The sequence below is a fragment of the Folsomia candida genome, unplaced genomic scaffold (assembly GCF_002217175.1).
Source record: "Folsomia candida strain VU population unplaced genomic scaffold, ASM221717v1 Fcan01_Sc022, whole genome shotgun sequence".
Classification (NCBI taxonomy): domain Eukaryota; kingdom Metazoa; phylum Arthropoda; class Collembola; order Entomobryomorpha; family Isotomidae; genus Folsomia; species Folsomia candida.
The window spans coordinates 501504-527555 of record NW_019091214.1 but is presented as its reverse complement, the minus strand read 5'-3'; the positions used below and the strand labels follow the sequence as shown (position 1 = coordinate 527555).

The 26052-nt window shown below is 33.4% G+C and overlaps 2 protein-coding genes across 2 annotated transcripts in view; one reads left to right on the top strand and one right to left on the bottom strand.

Annotated features, from left to right (window-relative positions):
- The window catches only part of LOC110858739 (ras-related protein Rap-2a), a 63547-nt gene extending 37568 nt beyond the window's left edge, over positions 1-25979 (top strand). Inside the window, exon 4 of the mRNA XM_022107599.2 lies at positions 25485-25979. Within this exon, the coding sequence (XP_021963291.1) occupies positions 25485-25694 (210 nt within the window). The 3' untranslated portion in view covers positions 25695-25979. The remainder of the gene's footprint in view (positions 1-25484) is intronic.
- LOC110858738 (vitelline membrane outer layer protein 1 homolog) lies at positions 2172-4259 on the bottom strand. Its single transcript, XM_022107597.2, has 3 exons — positions 3918-4259; positions 3005-3310; positions 2172-2408 (listed from the first exon to the last, which is right to left on the bottom strand). Exons 1-3 carry the CDS (start codon positions 4147-4149, stop codon positions 2347-2349), a joined length of 600 nt encoding a protein of 199 aa, XP_021963289.1. The 5' UTR covers positions 4150-4259; the 3' UTR covers positions 2172-2346.
- Positions 25980-26052: the final 73 nt, after the last annotated feature.

The following is a 26052-nucleotide window of genomic DNA, read 5'->3' as shown; positions in this document are numbered from 1 at the left end:
TTTGGAGGAAATTTAGTCATAGTTTTACTCCAGTTGGAAACTTGAGAAAATTTATAAATTTTACAAGGTTCTCAAGATTGGCCACTTGTCGCCGTTGTAGTTTTCGATATAGATTATTTTTGAAATATGAATTAGTTATTAAAAATAATTATAAATGATTTTTTGAATACAAATTATTTCTTTAAAATAAATTATTATTTTTTAAATATGAATTGTCATAGTTTTACTCCAGTTAGAAAATTGAGAAAATTTATTAATTTGACTATGTTTCCAAGGTCTGCCATTTGTCTCCCTCCATTGTACTTTAAGATATAAATTACATTTGAAATATACATTATTTTTTTTTTGATATGAATTATCATAGTTTTACTCCGGTTACAAAATTGAGAAAATTTATAAATTTGCCAAGGTTTTCAAGATTGCCCGTGAAAAAAGGAAGTGTTTTGTTGTTACATAAAGATTTATTAGCATGGAAATTGTGGGCGAAGGAAAAATGGGAAATTTTTGTATTATTATTCGGGAGAAAAAAAATTTTTGTGGAGATAATGACAAGTTATATCATTACAAGGAGATTTATTTCTTCATAATAATTATAAATGGGGGTGGGATTTACTTATGAAATCGGGATGATGAAGTGGGATCGATGAATCGATATAAAATCAAACAATGATTTGATCGGTTTAATTCCGGTAATAAAAATTGTGTGAATTAATTAATTTACTTAGTGTTCCAGGTTTTCAAGGTTTTGTTGTCTGGATGACAGGGAAGTTTTAGTGAAAAACTAGGAAACTTTGTCAATATTTCGAAAGCTATCAGGCATTTATTATCAAGTCATGGGTAAAAAAAAGACGAACAATTGTCGGAAAGGTGAAAAATGAGTGGCTAGTTTTTCAAAATTTAGAAGAATTGGTGTCATGTTCGTGGCGCTTTTTGAAGTCATAAAAATGTGTAATTAAATTTGCGATTCGAATATTTGGCAACGTGTAAAGAATGAGAGGGAGACAAAATAGCGTGCAAAATATTGAACATGCAAATTGCTGATGACTAAACATTTGGCATTGCTCATGGAGTTGTTTGTGATGTTGGCGCAGAATTTCTGCTGCATCGGATTCCAAGAATTTTCTCTTTGGACACATTAACAGTTTTGTTTAGTTAGTCAGTCCAGTCATAGTAGTGGATGGACACGCTTAATAATCCGGTAAAAATCCTGTTACCGGGACTAAATATTTGGTAACAATTTATTATCATTGTGAGTTTACAGTAAGAAAATGATACCGCGAAATTCGAGTTCGTTACCAAAACAAAACTGTTGATAAACGCCGGTAACAAAAAATTACATTTGTTGGATTTGGTAACAATTTAAATATTACCAGTTTATGTATAGTTGAACTTACGGCGAATTTCTTACCGCTTCTTACCAAACCGGTAACTATACACTTTTACCAAACTCATTTTGGTAAAAGTTACCGGATTATTTAGAGTGCGTAGAAAATGATTGTTTTGATGATGACTCGCCTTGAACCGTGCAGCCAGCAATAATCACAATTCTGCATCAATTTCGCGTAGTATTTATTTAAGAGACTGCTTGCATTGCATGGTCATCGTCATGTAATGAACGTACATTAACGAACTGTGCTGCGTATTAATTAGGCAGTCTAATTCCGCCTTCCTTTGCGCCAAACTGTTTCGTAATTAATTGCGAGGGCAGAGCATAAAGGGTGTGATTTGACGAGTTGACCGAATTTTGACTAGTTTATCAACGAATTTTAGGCGAATTTTGGTCAGTTTTTTATCGAATTTATGGCGAGTTTTGGCCAGTTTTTGAACGGATGTAAGACTAATTTTGACCGAATTTGAAGCGAATTGTGATCTGTATTTGAGCGAATTTCAGGCGAATTTTGGTCTGCATTTCAATGAATTTGACGTGAATTTTGATCTACTTTTCAACGAATTTGATGAACGGCATCTCAAAATTTTCGTAATTTTGAATAGATAAATAATCATAGTATAATATGTATTGTAGGGGCGGAAGGTTGGGTAAGGTGTTATCTATTTTTTGAAGTTTTAGCTAAAAATTCGCTCATATTTGGCTAAATTGTACTAAAAACTAGAATATTTAAGAATTCGAGACCCCCAGAAAATTGATGACATGCTTTCTTTAAGACCCCACCTTTTGCTGGTCAGGATTGTTTGTTTATTTATAAATAAATGGACTCACATAACAATTATAACGTTTACGCGAAGAATTATTAGGATTTATTCGAACCAAAAGGGGGACAGATTGATTAGTAGTGTTGATGACGATGAGTTGTCGTGCTAAATTTGGACGAGCGGCATTATTCCCAATTAATTATTCAAGGGTGGAGAACAACACTCGGCAGAGATATTGTTCAGGGCCGTGTCATCCCCTGCATACAAAATTAAGAATGAGTTATGGACATTTACGTAATTTTACGGGTGGAATAACAATTTTTGAAAAGAATTCACCAAATTCACTCGAATGTTTGCAAATTTTGTAACATTTTCTTTGTAATCTTTGGAAACTTGTGGAAACGAAATGGTTGGATTACGTACCGATATTCGAGTGAATTGTTCATGAAATTCCAAATTTTGTAAATTAAGGAAAGTTAAGGAAAGTACAAAATACAAAAAATCATAGCGATAATTTCAAAAAGACAAAATAGATCGGCAATAATTTAGAAAATAATTTCCAGAAATTCTTGAAAACTTGGGAATTTGGAGAAGATACTAAATAGATTCACGGATTTTGATCTCAGAAATTGAGATTTTTATCAAAACAAAAGTTTCTAGAAATCTCAAGAAACTACGAGGGGATCTAAATTCTCGGGAATTTTTATGAAATTTTAGGGTAAATTTTTCTCCTTTAATAAACAGTTAAAACTTGAAATTTTCACCGGCACTAAAATTTTCAGAAATTTTTTCAAAACTTTGAAATTATTATGGAGGGAAAGCCTGCAATTCATGTACAAAAAATGGACCTTACCAAGTCCCTGATCTCTCTGAACTTGTGTCTGCAAGGCGCATAGGGCTTCCGACCTGGCACATTTTTTGATCGATCTCCACTGTCCGAACCGATTGATCCCGTCGCCCTCCAAAAACACGTCGGGTTCATCATTATTGCAATAAAAGCGGAAATTGTTGGTGGCCGTCTCATCATCCGGGATGAGGAAGGGTTGCTCCACACGAAGCGAAAACCCGTGAATATAACCACCCGGGCGACACTTAAAGATTTCCCCCCAAGTCCCCCAGTGACCCTCGGTCGAGGAAATGGTCGGCGTGTTAATGTTGTCTGGAAAGATGTTAAAATTTTTATTTTTTTGCAAGTTTTTTGCAAGTTTTTTCTTCTATTTTTTGTGGAATCTTTGCAAATATTTTTGAATTTTTTTTTAAAAAGTATTATGAATATTAAAATATACTTGGGTCCACATCTAGAGACAATTTTCATGCAAGATTTTGCAAATAACACTAATACGACGTCAAGCTCTTGCTAAATATGAAATTTAATTAATAATTTGTCACCGGCTTGTTTTTATTTAGTACAAATTTGCAAAATAATGGTACAAAAAGAGTTGTACAAAAATCTATGAAGATTTCCTATAAAAATTTCAGAATTTTGAACAATTTCACCCGACTTTTGCCCAAATTTTCATTTAAAAACAAAAAATAAAATCTGTCATTTTTAAAAAAATTATCCTAAAATGTGGGAAACTTAATTAAAAACAGAGACCGGGTCACTAATTGACCCGGTATCTTACCCGGATCTTTAGAAAAGAGTTTGACCGCATGTCAATTTTTCTTATAATTTATCATAAAATTCAGAAAACTTAATTAATTAAAAATAAAAACCCGGGTCACTATAATTGCCCCGATCCATATCATCTTTCTTAATTTCTTACCCGGATCTCCACAAAACAGCCTGACCGCATTTGACGCCGTGTCATCGATCAAGGCTCCCTTGTAAGGTTCCGTTCTGAGCCGGAAACCTTGGGCGAAAGTGCCGTTCGGACAGCGATGAAATGATCCCCATTCCCCCCAGTTCGTGATACGTTCCGACTCGATGATTTCGCCCGAGTGGGCCACACCCACGAAGACGAAAACAATGATGGGAATTATTATTTTTGTCGTCATAATTGTGAAATTTGAGACAAAATTATTACTATTATTATGGGTTTGATGAAGACGAGGCTATGCAATTTGTGGTGGACTGATGGTGCAATCGATAGCGGGGTGATGAATTTAATGAATAACAAGTCAATAATTGATTGATTGATGATCGAGATAAGGGAGAAGAGAGGAGGACACGGTATCGAGTTTCATAATTAATTTTGGGACAGTGCAGAAAGGATGGGGTCGATTTTAAGGAGTTTTTTAAAGAGTTTTAGGATTTTTTCATGAAAATTGCAAAAAATGGTAAAATGTCACAACTAAATTAAGCCACGTTGAACAATTGTAATTCGAAGATAAGGTATATTCCTGCTTGAAATTGATATTTTTTTTACCGATTTTCAAAGAGTTTAAAGTATTTTCGTGTAAATTGCATGATAAAATTTAAGATGAGACAAATGGTTGTGTAAAATTTGTCAAACGTGTTAAACAAATTTCAAATAAATTTTACCTCAAAATTTTTCGCGTTAAGTTTTCTCTAAATTTATTTAGACTGTATAAGTGGGTAAAAATTGTGCTAAAATGGACCAAATTCTTTCTGCACAGTCTCCTTTACACCGAGCCTCGTGTTACGTTAGTACGTTGATGGCATGATTAAGTTTGGGTGGATGATAAGAAAGGTTAATTTCATTGGACTGGACTTTGTGCATCGATAATTATTGAATTATAATTATTTTAATGATGTGATACACATGTTTAATATGTGACATGAGAGTGACCGATGTTATACACCGATTGGCTACTGATATGTTTCTCGTCGCAATTTTTTGGAGTGTGGACTTTGGGAAATTCCAAGACGAAGTTGACATCATTTTCGTGTCAGGTGGAAATGTTTCCAAATTTTGTATGAAATTTTTTTGTATGCGACTATTCGATGATCTAGGGTGTCAATCACTATGTGGAATTAACTAATTCTACGGAATGACGTTTAAGTTTTCATGTAACAAAATTCACTGGGGTATTTGTAAACTCGGTAAATTTTGTAAATTGTTTGGACTTTGGGAAATTCCAAGATGAAATTAACGCCATTTTCGTGTCAAGTGGAAATTTGCTTACAAATTTTGCGTGAAATTGGTTCGTTATTTATAAATTATAAATTAAAAATATATTAAATATATAAATTTATAAATTAATCTGGAGATTAACTAATTTATATAATTAATTTACTAAATTATACTTAACGACGTTTAAACCTGGCAATTTTTCATGTGATTCTAATTTGCACAAAATTCACTCCGAAATTTGTAACTTGGTAACTTGTTTGGACCTTGGGAAGACCTTGGGAAGTTGAGTTGACGTCATTTTCGTATCAGGTGAAAATTTGTTTTCAAATTTTGTTTTCAAATTTAGTAATTTTTTCATAATTTCACGACTATATAGAGATTGACTAGAAAATCTGGGTTAACAATCTATACATTAGTTTAGTAAATGATACTAAACGACGCTTAAACGTTACAATTTTTCATGTCACACGTGTTAAAATTCGTACAAAATTCACTCGGAAATTATAACTCGGTAAATTCTTGTCACTAAATTTTCAAAAGTCATATGCAAATGATTCGTAAAATTATACGGGTGAAACCCCTCTTTATTTTGTAGTTACCAGTTTTTACCATAAATCTTGCAAAATTTACACAGTTACGTTACAAACATCCGAGTAAATCTTACATTTTTGGTAGCTCACCTCATCAAATTGGACCCCGCTACACATTTCCTTCCTAGAAAATGATACTTTTTTCCTACAAAAGCGTGACTGAGTGAGCAAGCATTAAATTTTGCACCAATTTAAATCAAATTTGACACATTTTATCGAATCGGACAGGAAAATTGAATGTTTTCTCCGCACATAAAAGTGTTTCCTTGTCAGGAGCAATTTTGGTTTTGAGATATCAAACTGTGCAAAATTTAGTGAGACCGTCTCTTATTTTTCTGCGTTCTTGTGCTTCTTTTATTATTCAACAGATGAAGAGGAGGACGACATTATTTTCCGCTTAGCTCAGACCGGGCGACATGTCAACTGCATAAATAAGCAGTGGTTGGTGGTACTCGGATGAGACGGAGGGAGGGTTTTCGCATTTCTAGAAACTTTGCGAGGTCTTGACTAAATAATGAGTCAGTGGAAAGTACTTAGTCGCCCTGCCACTCAGGAGGAGGAGAGGTTGTGAAGGTGGCAATGCCAGATTTTGTGATAAGTTATCACTGATAACCGATGAATGTAATAATTGTAAGATCCACGATTTCTTACTCCATGGCTCCATTTACACCTGGCATGAAAAGTAAGAAAAAAACACTACTTTTCCCAGTTCAAACCATTAGCCATTGCGAAAAACCCAATTTTGAAAATTTGGATTTTGAAAATTTTTGATTTTTATTGTCTTGATCGTAGATAGTTTAAGTATTTGTGATGGTCCATATTAAACTCGAATCTTTTGAAATTTTGATTATTTTGAAGACTAGGCTAGGAAATTTTTGATAATACTACAAGAAAATTTAAAGAAAAATAGATTTTCCTGTCGGATATGTATCTAGGATCAGGAAATTTAGAAAATTATACAAATTTGATGAAAATTTGATTTTGAGCAAGGTTTGAATGCGACTCAACAATGAATCATGCAACATATCCAAGCGGCGTCAAAATCGGGTACTGTCAACTTCGCAACTTCTCCTTCTCAGAGAACGAGGGGGACGTTCTAATACCTGGGTATCCGAGAAGTGGAGAAAGTAAAGTTTGAGAGCTCGATGGAGTTTTATTTTCTTGGAATTATTTTGTTTGCGGGTCGAGAAAAATAAAAGTGGGAGATGGAACGATATAGTTTCTATTATTGAGAGTAGATTACGTAAATCTGGGTCTCGGGGAAAGTAATGATGCATGCATTCACTCGGGTCTTTGTAACCCTGTAAACTTTAAGCAATTTTTGTAATTCTCTCTTTTTGTGTAAAAGTTTGCACAGTTTACAGACAAACATTACTTTTATCCTCGGTTCTTTGTAATCTATGTAGTAAAATTCTCAAAGTTTTGCCATTTCTCTCTCTTTTTTTCTGTAAAAATTTGTATACATAACACAAAAATTTGCACAATTTGTAGACAAACCTTAATTTTATCCTCGGTTTTTTGTAATCTATGTAGTAAAATTCTCAAAGTTTTGCCATTTTTTCTCTCTTTTTTTTGTGTAAAAATTTGCATAACACAAAATTTGCACAGTTTAAAGATGGGTTTGTCAGCGGTTGTTTGTAATCTAGTAAAATTCGCCAACTTTTGCCAATCTTTTCCCCAAATTTGCAAAGATTAAGAATGAAAAGTACATAGATTGTATAAAAGTGCATCTTAAACTTCCAATGACATCTCTTTTATTCCCAAAAGTTTGCAGATTACACAAACTTTGACGGTTCACCAACATCCGAATGAATTGCAAAAATTATGCAAGTTTTACATTTATTTTTAAACTTTGCAAATTAATTTTGCAATGCAATTTTTGCAAACATATATAAAAAAAATCTATAATCGAGTCTTGTTTATTATTAAAAGTCGGGTGTAAGTAGATAGAAAAGAGAAGAAACAAAAGTTCATTGTCTTCCAGCCCCGCATTCTTATTTTTGATGATGAGTTTGATAACTATCTACGTATGTACGCGAAGATTGGATTATTGCATTTTTTTTATCAGACAACAATGGAGTGAATTAATAGTTAAGAAGAGGCAAAAATAATGATGGAATGGTTCGCATAAAAAAGAAACAGAAGTGATTAGAATTATTAAACTCATTGAAAACAAAAGTTTTGTCTTATACGCAAGTAAGTAATTCGCACAATGAAGGAAAAAAATGGTGGGTGTGAGGAGAGAGGTCGACGTCGACCAATTTTGTGGCGGCGGCGGCGATGGACGCGCAAGTTTTGGTAATTTTTCGACGGTTGTATTTAGTTGAAAAAAATCAAATTTGTCGAATTTTTGTGGCGTAAATTTTGGTAATTTTTCGACGGCTGTATTTTAATTGAAGAAATCAAATTTGTCGAATTTTTGTGATTTTCGGCGGCGTCTAAATATTGAAGAAGTAGGTAATCGAATCTTTTTGAATTTTGCGGTTTTTGCGCAATTTTTGCGATTCTTTTCGGCGGCGTCAAAGCATATGTATGTTGAAGAGATATGAAGTCGGATTTATCGGCGGCCCCGAAAATACTACTGGCGAATCTTATGGACGATCGGTAGCGTCGACCTCTGCTTACTGCGAGTGGGTGGGCAACGTATTGACGAGCCGTGAGAGGCTTAGGATTACATACACTGAGAATAAAAAGTTAGCAAATTGCTACTGGCGGTGTCTATATATGACCTCACCGGTTTGGTAGCGATTTTCTACCGGAATTGTAGTAAATTTGCTACCATCTTGTAGCATTTCCTTACCCCGCTGTTATGGTTAGTCAAAAGGTGGTAGCAAATTTACTACAATTCCGTAGAAAATCGCTACCAAACCGGTGAGGTCATATATAGACACCGCCCAGTAGCAATTTGCTTACTTTTTATTCTGAGTGTAAAAATAGTAGGAAATGGTGGACAGGAGTTGAGTTGAAGGGATTTATAAATAATAAGAGACCAAGAAAAAGATCACGATTAGTGATGTGATCAAATCCCCAGAAAAATGAGGGCTGTGCGGAAAGAATATCGTTTATTGTTCGAATTGGTCAAATCGCTCGCTCGGATAATAATTCGGTAACAAATTTATTACCACTGTACATAGATAACTATTTCAAAAATGGAATTCTACATATATCGTCCAAACTTAATTTGCCAGGACACAAAAGTGTTATCAAAATTATATATGACCACGTGATTTTTATACGGTTACCAAACCAGTAAAATCTACCAGATTAGTTACGAAAAACTCATTACCAACGTGACTCTACCAAGATTGGAATACTATGTAACCGACTTTGGTATGCTATACTTTCTTGCAAAAGATTTTACCAAATTATCACCAAACTACCAGACTGTTACCAAATCGGAAACATCCACCAAATCATTTCAATCCGAATAGAAGAATTTGATAACGGAGATGATGCCCCATCCTTTTTGCAGGACGGGTAAATATTTGAAAAAAAGTGGATGGATAAGAGAAGCGCAGGTAGTAAGTGGTCCTGGTGGTGATGATGATCATTGTCGGATGCGATATTGGCAAACATACATAAAGATGACGACGACGAGGACGATGAGCAAGACTTTTTTTCACTTTGGTAATGATGATGATGACGAAGGGTGAGATTTTAGGTAGGCAGGCAAGCAGGCAGTAAGTAGATGATTTAACAACCGAATTTATTTAACAGAGTGAGTGGATTGGATGAGGTGAAAGAATGCAAAGATTTTTTTGGATGGTGGGTCTGACGCAATTCGAAAATTGAACGCATAGAAAGAGACGAAGAATTTCTTTGGGATCATCGATTTTTATAAAATGCTACAAATTTTCGATCAAATTAATAGAAATCTTTGGGTCGAGATTCCCTAAAAAATGTTTAAAACACTTTTAAAAACTTGTGAAATTAATAGTAACCAAAATATTTTTTTGTGCATTAATTTTTCATAAGTTTGACTCCGTTGTTCATATTTCTCATAAAATTTTACGACCTTTAGTCATTTAGAGTGGCGGTGTTCGTTGTCGTCGAGTTCATTGTCAACATTTTATTATGGCAACTTTAAAATTATTTAAAATAATAATTATGAAAACTAAATTTTTCAAAATTATTCTTCATAATTTTGACGACATTGTCCAAATTTCGTGCATATAATCTATTTGTGTCGTAGATTTGTAATGGGTCTGTCAACATTTTAAAGCACTGGATAAAACAAACAGGAAATATTAATATTTAATGGGTTTCGGGATTATTTGTTTTCGTTGCACGTGGAAGTAGGATTTTGTTCCGAGAAAAATACGTAAAAGATGAGAAGATTTCGTTTTTTGGTTTATTTTGTTGGACACAGCTTGTACATAAGTGGATCGATCTCGAGGTAAAAGGAGAGGGACCGTGGGTAAAGCATGTCATCAATTTTTTGAGGGGTCAAGACTACTCTGACGATGGAGCTCTCCCAGCGTATGCTCTCCGATTTTTAATGAAACTACAGAGTGTCAATCTATTGCAAATTTGATTTGTATGAAATTTGGAAAAGACACGATCTCCCAATGGGCACGTTTTGCAGAGATATTTGCATCCAAAGAGGAGAAAATGTGTCTTAAATTTGACAAATCTTACACTTTCCAAATTTACTGCGCGTTTTTTCCTCTGTGGATGCAAATATTTGTATCTCTGTCAAATCTGGGCATTGGGAGATCGTGTCTTTCGCAAATTTCATGATAATTAAATTTGTGATCGATTGACACCAATTTCCTCAAAATCGGAGAGCATACACTGGGACAACTCCATTATGAGGATAAGGAGTCAAAATTCTCGATCACATCTTTTACGTCCAGCCCATGAGAGAGATCTGGCCAAAAAATAATGGCAGCTTTTACGGATTTCTTTCTTTCAAGTACTTAGGAGGGGAGGTTGTGTACTATCAACTCCTGGATCTCGATGCCCTTTGGATATGTTGTAGTGTCCCATGAATGTACAAGAACCCTGAAGCGGTTTGATGCCATGGCCACATTAGCGCCTGCCACACCCACTCAAAGGTGCCCAAAAACCGCTTTCACTCCAGCTTTCACTCACTTAAATTTACCCCAAAAATCCAATTTTACTCGGATTTTCAAATTTCTTTCACCATTATGCTCCCAGACAGTTGCTTTCTTATTTCCAACACCAAACTCAACTTGTTTGATGTTTATTTCGCAGGCATAATTAGCTTTGTTGATTGCTACAACAATGCTCATTCAGAATTTTAAATTTTAAAAATACTAAAAAAATTGAAAAGTCGAGTTTGATGTTGGAAATAAGAAAGCAACTATCTGGGAGCATAATGGTGAAAGAAATTTGAAAATCCGAGTAAAATTGGATTTTTGGGGTAAATTTAAGTGAGTGAAAGCTGGAGTGAAAGCGGTTTTTGGGCACCTTTGAGTGGGTGTGGCAGGCGCAAATGTGGCCATGGCATCAAACCACTTCAGGGTTCTTGTACATTCATGGGACACTACAACATATCCAAAGGGCATGGAGATCTGGGAGTTGATAGTACACAACCTCCCCTCCTTAGTTTGCTTTGCTTTTGTTTTGATCCGATTTATTTTTTATCAAGTCGGATAATGGAATAGATGGAGAATTGCTTGCCTTCCAATCGTAATTTCTTTGTCCTTCGGGACAATTAAGAACAATATGGATTCTGACAAAGAGATAATAAATTTGTGGGAAATCCGTGTAATAAATTTTGCCACTCTTCTTGGAAGATGAGCCGATACATATTTGCAATACTGCAAATGCATATGACAGATAACAAATTTGTGAGAAATTGGCAATAAATTTGGTCTTCCAGATTGACAGGTGGATTAAATTTACAAGGTTTGCAATTTATTCGCAAGATGTACGAAAATTAATAATTTTGTGCCGCCACAAAATTTAGGAGAGAAAGTTGGAGGAGATTTTATTAAGCGTGACTTTCACTCGTACATATTTCCAGTTGATTATTATCCACGTGGAGTGAAGGAAGGAAGTGGAAGTGGAAATTGGGAGGAAACATGAGACAGATGAGAAAACATGATGGAAATGAAATTGGGCATAGTTTTGAGTGTTTCTTGATAAATGGGGCAGATCGTGTCGGTGTGTCAGGATAAATAACAGGAAGAAAACGGGAACAGCTTCTTCATAAAATATTCATAAAATAAAATATGTATACTCGTCGTACTTCTTACCGTTTTAAATATTTACATATTTTTGGGCAAATTCACCTCAAATTTTCCGATTTTTTTTACATTTCATAATAAATAAATAGTCGGATCGTGACTCCAATTGCATTTTTTTTTGTATTTTCATGCAATTTCGCTAAAAATCAGGTTGACATGAAAATTGATGTAATATGAAAATACATGAAAATCTTATTTTTAGAAAAAAAATCTGAAAAAATCTGAAAAATCTTATAGTATCACGTATTTATTTGGTGGTAATTTCCTACCGGATTGGTAATAATTTGTTTCTGAGTGGTAAATATTTCATTAACACAACATTACTAAACTGCATTTCTCGTTATTACCATTCCGTCACATATGTACGTACTCCAACCAGGAATGATTTAATACTAGTTGTGTATGTAAGAGTGTACTATAAACTGGATTTTAGACTGTGTGTACATATGTAGATGAGATCAAATTATATAGAAATTTGCCAAATATTATGCACGAGTGTTGTATGTACAAGAACATCGTCGGATTGGAGAGATGAGATTCAAGAACTCTCTCTTGTTATTCGAAATTAGTTTAGTTTATGATCCTGCAGTGCCTTTGGTTGGTCGGTGTGAGATGTGAAATGAATATGCATCCAGTCAACTACACGCACACACTGTTAGAAATCTGGTATAGTCAGGCAGGTATTGATTTCTTTCTGTTAAAGTTGCTTCCGCTTGGTATCAAAATTATTTACCGGTCCGTAAAAATTTGTTACCGTATGGTAAAACTTTAATTTTACCGAGCTACATATTTCTACACGGTATTACTTATCAATCCCACTTTGGTAGAGCCATATATGAATACGGCTTGTTATTAAAATTATACCGGCCAGTATAAATTTGCTACCGAACTGGTAAAACTTTAATTCCGAGGTATTATTACTTAATATCACTTTGGTAAATTCATATATTAATACCGCTTGGTATTAAAATTATACCGGTACGTAAAAAAAATTCCTACCGAACTGGTAAAACTTTAATATCAAGCTATTCCTACACGGTATTACTTATCAATACCACTTTCGTAAAGTCATATATGAATACCGCTTGGTATTATTTTACCACCGAATTTCTAAGAGTGTACCGAACCAGCTAGAGACGGTGGTAGGTAGGCAGCAGAAGTGTAATAAATTGTGAATGTGTCACCTCCATCTCCTTTGTGTAAAGTAAACGGAATCTGCATCTCCGTGCTGCCAACCAGGATGCCTTCGTTGTTGCGTCCATGTTCACATAAAGATAATGGAGGGACCAAGTAACGAAATAACGTAGAAGAGCGTGTCGTGGATGAAGAGGTGATCAAGTTGTTTGTTGCGTAATAAAAAGTTTTTCAATCTCGGAGAGTTGGAGAAATTTGATGAAATGTGTAATTGCATATTTCAGTTTTATTTTATGTCGTATTTTTTCCCGAATTACATTTGTGCGAACATGATCAGATAATTGTGGTGCAGAAATTAATATGCATTCAATCTTTGTCATTTGCAGAGTGTGCAAGGGCAAAAAAGGCATGCCGTGCCTAAAATGCCTTTTTGCCTATTAGGCACGTGAATTTTGGCTATGCCCGATTGCCCGAAATGCCTTTTTGCCTTTTTGCTAAAATCGGGGCAATGTGATGATACGATTGTATGCTTTTTTAGTTACAATCTTTCACACAGGCAGGGTTCTGAAAAACCCGGGGTTTTACTCTGAAAACAACTACCCCGGGGTTTTACTGGGTTTTACTGGGTTTTGGGGTTTTACTGGGTTTTACTCAATGTTTGGGGTGAAGTAATAAAACTTACAATGTTGCGTCAATTTGTTAAGTTAATGAGTTTTATCAAGATTTATGAAAAAAATTTAATTCAAAGTGCAAGGAACACAAAAAATATACGAATTTGATTAAACTCCAAGTTAATTATGATTTTTAGATCATAAACAAAAATTCGAAATAAATAGAGGAATTTACGGAATATTGATCAGAGTACTTAATTCGAGTTAGATATGCACCTGCAAACTGATTCTATTGATTTATCTATTTGAATTTTAGATAAAACTTAGTAAAACCCGAGTAAAACCCAGTAAAACCCCTTTAACATAGTAAAACCCGCTGGGTTTTATTAATTTGCGACCCAGTAAAACCCCAAAACCCCAACCCAGTAAAACCCGGGGTCGGAATACCCTGCACACAGGATTTGTCAACATGTGAATAATTAAGTTATGCTTATTAGGGCGAGATGGATGATTTCAACACCAATAAATAAATTATGCAGGTGTATTATACTCATACGTATTATACATACTCATAATGATCATCATGACTAGTTAATGATCTTGTGGAGAATTTGAATTGTCAGAGTGTTAGCTTTTTAGAAAACTTGAAATGTAAAGTCAATTATATTATTCTCACTCTTTATTGTCTATAGTAAAATTGGTAATATGGTCCAGGTAATGCCCAATAGAAACATACGGAAAAAGGCAATAAGGCATCAAACGGGCAAAAAGGCACGCAAACAGGCAATTTGGCACTGAAACGGGCAAAACGGCAAAAAGGCATGAATTTTTTCCCAAAAAGGCGCCTTTTTGCACACTCTGGTCATTTGTAGTATTTTTATTTTTGAAATATAGAAACAATTCAATTTCGACGTTACAATTTGTAAAAAATACAAATTTATTTCAGTTTTATGCCTCATTTTTGCCCGAATGAGATATGTACGTGCATGATCAGATATTTGATGTTAAACTTCATACCATGCCAAACGGTTACGTCATCTAATCTGTTTAGTATTTTTAATCACGCAAGATTCAAAAAATTAGATTCTGACGTTAAAATTTGTAAAAAAAAGTATAAACTTCATACCATGCCAAACGGTTACGTCATCTAATCTGTTTAGTATTTTTAATCACGCAAGATTCAAAAAATTAGATTCTGACGTTAAAATTTGTAAAAAAAAGTATGCAATTTTTGAACTTGTAATCTTCAGAAGTTAATATTTTGCATGCAATTTTTTATATTTTTTATATAATGTCCGAAATAAGGAAAAGTTTCATACATAATTTCGTAACAATTTACATGGCATTTAGGTGTCCATTTTTTAATAAAAGTTGCATCCTGAAATTTTATACCAAATTTCAAATTTAATTTTAAACTTACTTGTACTATTTTGCAGTTAATATTTGCATGCATGAATCGTGTGCAATTTGACGCATTTATTTTTCTTACATAATAATTCCCGAAATATGAGAGAAGAAAACTTTCCCAACTTTACTTACATGGATTTTCCGCATAAATTTTATTACCACGCCATCCAACTTTTCCTTATATAATAACCATCTCTCTCAAACATGAGGGCGAAATCATGAAAAAAATGAGGAAAACTTTCTCCCAAAAAGATAATTAAGACATATGTTATCTCCACCAACTAATAAAAAATAGCCGAAATCTCATAAGCACTTACCTACTTTATCCAAATATTACATCCCAACCAACCTTAAAATCATGTCATTTTGGCACAAATTTTTGGTTTACGGTTTACTTAAGTCGTGTTTTACTTTACGACACAATTTTATTGACAAAGAAGAGAGAGAGATCTCCCCAAAGTCGGAAGTATTTTAAGATTAGAGAGATTTTTTTTGCACGTGTGTGAATGCATGTCATTTGTGCGAACGAATTGAATGCGATGATTCTTCTCGTCAACAACAACAACGGTCTTGTCGTCTCGTCTCCTTGTCACGGGTGAGGATAACAATGACAATAGAGAAAAATGTGCAGAATGCGACTTGTTAGCAAGTAAATTTTGCATGGTTTTACGTACGTAGAGCAAAGATTTTATATTTGAGGAGATTCTTGGTTTGGTGGTTTTGGCCTTGGGTGAATTTTTAATACCGGATTATTTACAAGGCATGCATGGAATTATTTACGAGATGTGCTTAAATATGTACATACATTTCTACACATTCTACTCTACCTGCTTGCGAGATGAGATGAAGTTTTAATTTATTTGCGAGGAGATGAAAGGTGTCACGTGATGAAGTTGGAAGGAGACGGAGCAAGGATTAATTATGCATGAGAAGCTGGTTGGTAGTAGTAAGAGATGCATATATGTATGTAAACACTGTTAAAAATCTTGTAGAGCCACATATATACCCCGTACTGGTATTGATTTGGTAATAACTTTCTACCGGATTGGTAGTAATTTGTTTCTGAGTGGTAAATTCTTCATTAGCACAACATTACTAAACTGTAATGCATGTCAATACCAGTGCTGGTAGAGTCATATACATGTACTCCCGTCAGTAATGATTTAATACCAGTTTTCTAAGAGTGTATATACACATAAATATTGTATTGTTGCCTGTGTAAAATCTGTCTTTTGAGGTGGATTGTGTACGTGAAAATTTAGCAGGGAGCGAGTTTAGCAAGTAAAAAGTTTTACCCTGATTAAAACCAAGAGTAAATTGAAAATGTGTGTTCCTGTGGTTAAACTGTTAAATTGCGGGGTGAAGGAGAAGATTTTATCCACTCGTTTAAAAGGATTAATGAGGACAGGACACCGTGTAAAATGAATAAATAGAGCTGTAAATAAAAGGTGTAAAACTGCAATTTTCGCGACAAAATTGTGCACACAATTTTAGCCCGGTGCACAATTATTCTTAGCTGAAGACACGATTTGACGAGATTTCAGTCAGTTCGGGGGGGGGACGACGATGTTGGTCATCTTGTCTCATTGTCATTGTCAACTTGGTTTGAGGATTTGTTTAGTTTTTGATGGCTTGGGTTGGGTTATAAGATCTCGTTTTCGTCACGCCAGGACACGCCACGACGTGGCATGGCACGACTGACGGAGATAAAGATAAAGTGGTCATCAAATCAAAAACTGTGTTGGACACATGTTCTCTCGTTGCTTGCAGTGTGCTTTTTTTTGCTGTTGGATTTTATTTTCATGAATAGAAGAAACAAGTCGTTGAACAAATGAGGACTAATAATCCGAATAAATCTCTTGTTGGCATGCATATTGCAGTTGGAGGCAGGGTTGGGAAGGGGGAAAAATGTAAATTTATAAGGAAGGTGGGAAAAAGTAAGGGTTTTACCGGTTTTTACCACGTTTTGCTAAAAATAGGTAGATGGAAAATGGGAAAATGTGTTTCTATGTAGCATTATTGTTATGCTGTAGCGTTAAGATTGGTAAGAACACAAATTTACCGGTTTTTACCAGTTTTTACCACTCTTTACCAAAAATACCGATCTAAGTGGGAAATGGGAAAATGTGTCTTTTTACCATCATTGGTATACTGGAGATTACGATTGGTAAAACCACGAATTTACCGGGGCGGGAGTACAAAAAAGTGCCACTTTTTACCAGTTTTTTTTACCACCAAGTGGAAATTGGTAAAATTAGTATTTTTTACCATTATTTCGATGTTACAGTGCTTCGATTGGTAAAAACCCAAATTTACCAGGGCGGTGGGAAAATCTGCTACTCTTTACCACTTTTTACCACCCACCCAAAATAGGTAGGGAATTTGAAAATGTATTTTTACCGGCTTTTCCATTTTTCCCATTTCTCCCACTCATCCTGGGAAAAATGTGGTTTAGTCGGAAGACAAGAAAACAAAACCTTGGTTTTGAATGAAACGATTCTGGTGACGAGGACAGTTGTGTCTCGTTTAAGTTAAGTTTAGATGATTATCTGCCTTCATTTATGGCATTCATAAAAAAAGAAAAACTGCATCTGGTCAAGTTTGCCCAAATAAAGGAGTGACTAAAGTTGCATTTTTGTGACACAATTATTCATAAAAAATGTTATAGTGGGACGGCAAACTTTAAAAATATATATTTAGTAGACTTTATTTTATAAAAGATACGTGTAGCAATATTTTTTGGCATTATTACAAAGTTTTCAGAAATCTGAAGAGAAAAATTTAGAAATTGTTTATAAACTTTATTACATAATGAAAAATGAGAAACGTATGAAAATATGAAAAATTTGACAGAAATGAAAAATATGATAAACTATGAAAGACATGAAAAGTATGACAAATTTTTCATTTTGATTATATGAAAATACGATTTGATTTTTAAAATTCTTAAGATTTCTTAGAAAATTTGAACATCAATTATTATTATATTTTTAGTTGGTTACTATATCGTATTCTTGTGACAAAATATGTATGAATCTTTGTAAAATTAAAGTCACAAAATATATGAAAATTTGTATTTCAACGATATGATAATACAACCTAATTTTTTAAAATTATGTTTTATTCGTTGTAAAATTAAAATTTGAATGTCAATTATTTTCATAACTTGTTAGGAATGAATTATGAAAAAATTAGTTATGTAGCAAACAAGCATTATTTTTAAACAGTAAAAAGTACAATTAAACGTTACACGAACAGGCAACAAGCTTTTCGTATCTTTGGTAAACTTTAAACTATGGACTATATAGAAATTTGTCTTTCCACGGTATGCAAATACAATTCGCCTTGAAAAATTTTTCAAAAAATGTCAATAAATAATTCTTCGTAAAATTTCTGAATTCATCACTTTTACAGAGTACAATTTTTCAAAAATGGTGGAATCCATGTGCGTTGCTTCATTTTCGCAAGTTGCATAATGTAACTATTTATTTCATTGAGATGAGTTTTTTTCTGTGACAATTTGACAATGACGACGACAACGACACTGACATTGACGAAGGATCAACTCTTCTCTTCTAAGATGAGAATGGAATTCTTAATTTGTTTCTTGGAAATGAATCATTCGGAGGACGGGCTAAATGCCATTCTTATCTTTTTTGCTTAAGAATTTCGGGGTTTTAACAAGAAATTGAAATCTCTCTCCTAAGAATGTGGACGAATTGAAATAAACGAAAGGCTAAATTGAATCGGAATTTGTAAACAGAAATCGTGTGCCTTAGACGGAAATGAAACTGAAATTTGGTTTTGTATCGATTGATTTTTGGTATTTAGAAGGGAAAAAGTGTAGTTAGAGTTGGTCACGAGATGTGAAAAAGGGACGCGACAGGTTATTTATCCGGCTTAAAAAATTATTTTTGTGTGTGGAAATTTCAAATAAATTGAAATTTTTGTCATTCATTTTAAATAAAAAAATTACTGTTGTCACCCATTTTTTTACGATCTCCTTATTGTGAAAACCATAAAATTACATATTCGACTTTATGAAGACACAATTTGTAAATAAAATACAAAAATATTTTGGAATTTACATTTCCTGATTACTACGAAATAATGAAGTAATTAACATAATCCTACATAATATCTTCATTAACAGAGCAGAAATTATGGTTTACGCTTTTATAAATCTTTATAAAAAATTCCAGACAAAATCAGCTTTACACCCGTGGAGGTTTTTTTTAATGAATGATTCCCAGAAATAATCTGAAAGTCTGCAAAATTTTAAGAAAAATACAATTTCTGCATTTCAAAATTTTCTTATTTTTTTGAAACTTCTATTTTAACAAACATGTATTTTGTCTGCAATTGAAAACTCCGGCTCGTTGGTGGCTCTAGAATTGAGAAGAAGAAGTGAATGGCTGGGTGGAAAGTCGTCTCTCTAATTATTGTGACGGAAGAATGGTTGCCTGACTGTTGGGGGATTTTGATTGAGATGCAATAATTGATTCAATTAAGGGGCCCATTTTAAGCGATGGATGAGCTAAAAATCGAGTCCACGGCTTGATTGGAGTGATTCTCTTCTTATTCTGAGGAGGAGGACAACCTGGGACTGATAGACTCACAGATTTTGATGCCATTTTTGGATATGTTGTAGTCATATGTACCTGTTCACGTTCATTCATTGATGGACAATGAATTAATGAACGATTTAGCCCACCCACGTGACCAAAATGCCGTTTTTTGTCATTAAAACCTTCAACCAAAACTTAATTTTTCTCAGATTTTCAAAATTTTAGCGTATTCTTGATTTTTAATAGTGATTTTACTACATCCATTATCAAATTCAATTTTGTGAATTTTTTTCACAGACTGGTCAGAATATTTTTGAAAAAAAAACGCTAAAAATTTTTTTAAATTGAGCTTAATGTCGAATACGTATCTGGAATCACGAAAATTCGAAAATTACGAAAATCCCATCAAAATTGAATTTTTGGGCATCAAAATCTGTAAGTCTGCCAGTTATCAGCTCTCCTCCTCCTGAGATGGCAACGGCACGTTTTAATTGCACACTTGAAACTTTGCCTCTGTGAAATGAAAGGAGGATGAGAAGAGTTTTGAGTCCCGTTTTTTGATATAAATTGTTCCAATTGTTGGGTGGATTCGGTTGGGTGCGTAGAGATTGAATTTATTTGATGGAATTTGGATCGAAGGAATGAAAGTGGTGAAAAATGCTTGATCCTAGATTTAGATCAAGAATTAAAATTACACTGTTAAAAATTGACAAGTCAAAATGCGAGGACAAAATTTTTGTACAAAAAAATGAAATATTTGTAAATACTTTTTGTAAAATGCGACCAAAATAGTAAAAAAAAATGACAAAATTAACAAAAAATAGGTAAAATTAACGAAATAGTTTACTAATTTGATGAACAAACAATGGTGACAAAAACGGGCTAAATTGGTAAAAAATATCTATCTAAAATTGGAAACACAAAAACAAGACACAATTTTCTAAAAAAAAATTGTAGCTTAAATTAATAAAAAAGGCCAAATTGGTAAACAACCCAACAAAATTGGTAAAAAAACTACCATACATAAAATAGTACCAAACCGATCGGTAAAAAAATGGTAAAAAACTTCAGTAAAATAGTACCAAATCGATCGGCAAGTAAAATTGGTAACAAAAAATACTACCAAACTAACCTCTTGTTTCAATCTATCTCAAAATTTCTAAGAGTGTACCCCCTTAAATATTATGTATCGTCACGGTGGTCGTGCTGCGATATGGTCATGGTCGTAATGCGATGTCAAGATGTGATGTGTGATGTGTGGTTTCTTTTGGCAAAAAAGGAGATTTCGAATTACGTGAAGAAATTAAGTTATTCTAGATTTTTTCCTTCTCTTCTCTTACTTTTAATTCGGCTCGATGCCTTGTTCGGCTAATTGGACCATTATCAAGTTAAGTGCAATTATCTTACTCGTTTCGTATGAGTGGGACCAAGAAGAAGAAGAAGACGACTTAATAATTGCGACAAGAAGTAGTTAAAAGAGCAGGAGTAATTTATCTGATGGAATTGGAAATCAAGACATTTTCTGGTTTTGCTTGATTGAAAAAAAGAAGCTGGGTTGGGTGCAGGATGGGCAAATAATTAGTGTAGTAGCAAAAGTGGTGGTGTGGTAATCAGGATGATGATAACTTGTTATTTAGAAAATGACAAGGATTTTTACAGTTTTGCACCCTTGTTGACAAAATAAAGCAGAAAATTGCCACCAAAATTATGTAAAAATTTTAAACGATTTCATTTAATTGTTGGCTCTTAAAGAAAAATATCTGCGAATAATTATTTCCAGCCTGGTGAGAGTTAAAATTGCATCTCTGTTTCAAGAAGACACTTAATTGTAGAAATTGTGGAAACTTTAAGAAATTAAAATTAAATGACGATGTTTACAAGCAAAATTATAATTTTCTTTAGGAAAACTCCCCTAGAAAAATCCGATAAATTTGTAAGATAAGCATGCCAAAAGAATTTGTGCTTCAAATTCGCACATTAAATTATGTTGAATTAGATTAGGTATAACGTTTACGTTGAATTGGTTGTTATAAATTTCTGTATAATATAGAGACTCAATTCACGCATTCCTTGGTAACTTTGTAAAATAAGTACATTTTATAAAACCATTGCACAAACTTTTGTAAAATAAAGAGACGCCCTGTCACCTGTGTGAATTGCTCCAATGCAAAACACTCGATAAATCTAAATCAAAGGGATGTGTAATTTACTCTTTAAAAATATTTTAAAAAGAAAATTGTGTTACAAAACTATGGTAAAATTGTTCCAAAGAATACCTTTTTTTACTATTTTTAGTACTTAGTATAACATCTTATAGTTAGAAAACACCTTGACATAACTTTCCTAAATTTCGATTTTTTAAATAATATTCATACGACATTAAGCTTTTGCTAAATATTAAACTTAAACAATAATTTCTCCACATCGTCATTTTATTCAGAACAAATTAAAAGTTTGAAAGTTTACAGAATTTGTAAAGTTACCAAGGCCTGCATGAATTGCGTCATACTTTTCTTAATTTCCAAAGTAGTAGAAAAATTGTCACATACGGAAATTTATCCCAAGTGCGGAAGAAACGAATTTAAAAAATGGTGGCAATTCACGCAGTCCTTGGTAACTTTGTAAAATAGGTAAATTTTGTGTAATAATTTTACCCACTTTTACAAAATAAAGAGACGCTTTTGATATGAGTAAGTTTACAAAAATTTGTAAGCTAGTTTTCCTTCGAAATAAAAAGTTTGCAGAATTTACAAAGTTACCAAGGACTGCGTGAATTGCCTCAATTTGATTTAAATTCCTCTAATTAATTAAGTTTTTTTCTCATAAAAACAGAATGGTTTTGCAAAATCGAAAAGTTTGAAGAATTTACAAAGTCACCAGTGCCTTCGTGAATTGCGTCACACTTTTCTTAATTAATTTCCAAATTAATGGAAAAATTGTCATATGCAAAACTACGGAAGTTTGTACCAGGTGAGGAGGAGGAAACTCATTAAAAAAATGGTGCAGACATACATCAAGTATGATTTCTTCTGAATTTAAATTTGCCAATAAATTGGGAATTGATTGATGGCGTGTTGTGCATTTTGAAGTGTGAGATGATCCTCCTCCTCCTCGTCAAGCTCATTAATATTTATCAATTTTACGCTATTTTTCCCCACGAAAAGAAGGAAAGTATGTAGATTTGCATACGAACTTATTTGCATATTAAATAGTTAGTTAACTACCACGCAGAATAATGGGGGGGGATGATGATACGATATAATTTTTGACACGGGACTCACGCTAATCAAGCATTTTAACGTCAATAATCGTGCCGTGGAAATTGATTTACTGACTTTTTTCGAATAGGTCGAAATTTCGTGTGGCGCCCTTGTTTTGCACAACATTGCCAAAAATTTGTTATAATAAGTAATTTTAGTTAGAGATGCTTGTCAAGGAATGGGCGGTTTATTACAGAAAGGAAATAGAAATTTTCACAATGTATTTGTGAAATAGAAATTGTAACGGGTTACAAAATGTTTCCACAAATTTTGAAAACTTCCGAAGAAAATTTTAATTAGGAGTGGATCGTTTCCTAATTTTGGATCAATTTTTGCACCATAATCTTATTATAAATAGTTTATGAACATTCAAGTGCATTGATGCTTTTGTAAAGTTTGTAAAATTAGATTGTACATTTTTTACTCAAGAAAATTCAATTTTTATTAAGTTTCAAAATTAACGGTTTCTTGGTCGGTCTTCAAAATTCCGTAATGTTTTTAAAAAGTTACGAAGTTTTTTTGCTGGGTTAAATTTACCAAGTGAATTGTTTTTTATGTCAAGTGTATAAAATCAAATTTCATATTTTTTTTACTCAACCTACAATTTTTACAAAGTAAAAAAAAAACATAACTTTTTTTCAAAATTTACTCCGCCCTTTACCCCATCACAAATATTTTTCGTGAATTACTACCATAAAATTGTGACGTTTTCGTCTGAAAATGGTTTGTTTTTATAGAAATTCTTTCCCATAATTATACACAGTTTAGCGAATCTGCAATTTATAGCAGGCCTCGTTCTGTGTGTAGCTGGTTATTACACGGATTCTCTTCTACTTTATGTATCGCTCATCCAATCTCGTCATGTTGATCACGGGGAAATTATTGGTGGCAAAAAGCAGTAAACAATATGAAACATCAGGCTTCGTCACGACTTTACAAAGTCAGGGGCACAGCCACGATTTTTTCGCAGTTTTTTTTCCTGCTGTTTTGGTTCCTACAATTCTTTCAGAAAAAGCCGAAAAGAAAAAAGGATATGCGAAATTAACGGATTTTTATGCGAACCACGAGCGAGTCTGAATTTTGTTGCTCAGCATAAACGAACATATGAGGAACGAAGTATCTGTTTTGAAGTAAAATATAATTTAAAAAAATAGAAAATTAAATTTGGTGTTAAAATTTTCCAAATTCAAATTTCAAATTGTTCGAATTTTAAATTTTTAAATTTTAAAGGGTAGCGAATTCAAGATCAGTTATATTTTATTTCAACTGAGCTTGGATACATCTTTTTCGAAAACTTATTTATGAAAAATGTAAAAAATAAAATTTCGCGTGTAAATTGTCCAAAATTTTGAACTACATAAAGTAGTAGAAATTGACGAATCATCTTTTATTAAAAATTATTACAGAAATTTAAAAAAAATCCAAATTTGGTGTTGAGATCTTCCAAATTTTTCAAACTTTTCCAACCTTTTCCAAATCTGACTAAAAATCGTTCCGCGGTACATTTCATGATTTCTTTGTACTTAAAATTGTTCCGTTTAACTAATCATTAGACAACCCAATAATTTTCATTACAAGATTTTTTTCGAAAATTGTTACCTTTGCGTAATAAACTATGTACATGGTATGGTTATACGTACCAGCTGGCAAATAAATATGCCTACAAATATTTACAAATAAATAAATACGCGTTTAAAAACGTGGAATGTAAATCATCCCGGCACGACGAAGCACAAATTCCTGTCTAAAAACTAGATTATGAAACAATACGTGGCATCCTGTTTTTCGAGATTGCATGAAAAGTGGACATAAATCTTGTTTCAGAAAGAAATGGAATAGATCATACATAGAGAAATATTATGAAAAATCGTACATAGCCAGACTCAAGATAAGCCGGGTTACTTATCTGCGAAACAATAAATTTGAATAGGACGAGATAGCAAAATATACAAATTTTAAATGAGTAATTAATTACAATTAAGCTTTAAACCGGGGCGAGACTATCGGTACCCCATAAATTTTGCGGGGTTCTTTTGTTATGCAAATATGGCATTTCTCACGGTCTGGTTTTTGGCGTCTGATTTTTTTTCAGAAATCTCCAATTGCTCACGAATAAGTTTCTGAGTTAGAAATTTCCTAAATTTCTGAAATGCTAATTTATACCGGAGCGAGAAGACTCATCATTTCTCTTTTTCGGAGCCTAATAAACTTTGCGTACTCTTTAGTCATGACATTTCCCATGAGTTTTGGGGTACTGAAATTTCCAAAATTTCCAATTGCTTACCAAAAGGTTTCTGAATCAGAAATGTCCTAAATTTCTGAAATCTCCATGTAAACTGGAAGCTTGTCATTTCTCACCTTCAGAGCCCAATAAATTTTGCATAATCTTTATCAGTCACTGCATTTCCCATAGTCAGGATTTTAAATTTCTGAATCATAAATTTCTAAATTTCCTCACCTCAAATTTCTCAAATTATTTACTAATTACTTCATCTCTTTTCTATTTCCAGGTTGATTTGGAGCATCAGCGCGAAGTCTCGAAGCACGAGGGGGCCGCACTGGCGCAACTTTGGGGCTGTTCCTTCATCGAAACCTCGGCAAAACAGAGGACAAACGTCAACGACGTTTTTGCCGAAGTCGTTCGCGAAATGAACTGTCGCCCCACGAAGAACAAGCAGTCGTACTGCTGCTCCTGTAACAACTCGTGCTGCATACTCTGATTTCTCGGCGACACCCTCAGCATCGAAAAAAAGCATCATTTTTATATAATTTTAGCCAGAAAATGAGGAGGAGAAATCGTTACATTATTAATTATTATTGTAATTAGTTAATTATTAATTGTTATTATTATTAAGCATACATAATTGTTACTTGTTGTTTGAAACGTTAAATTCATTCCTTCTTCTATAAAACTGTTTTTTTTGTGGAGTCGAGTGTTCGGAAATTTATGAGACGAAATTTTGAAAAAAATTGGAAATAATTTGATTTTTTTGTGTGTGAAAATTGTTGTTGCAAAAATTTGACGTGCGAAAAAATGTGCATAATTATACCCAAAATTTTTGTGGCATTTCATATTTC

What these genes read in the sequence shown, in the direction of transcription:
- LOC110858738 (XM_022107597.2), bottom strand. Translation starts at nt 4,149, where the DNA reads ATGACGACAAAAATAATAATTCCCATCATTGTTTTCGTCTTCGTGGGT. An exon ending in GCTGTTTTGTGGAGATCCGG is followed by an intron (nt 3,311 to 3,917) that starts GTAAGAAATTAA and finishes ACATCTTTCCAG; the next exon opens with ACAACATTAACACGCCGACC. An exon ending in TCAGAGAGATCAGGGACTTG is followed by an intron (nt 2,409 to 3,004) that starts GTAAGGTCCATT and finishes TTTTGTATGCAG; the next exon opens with GGGATGACACGGCCCTGAAC.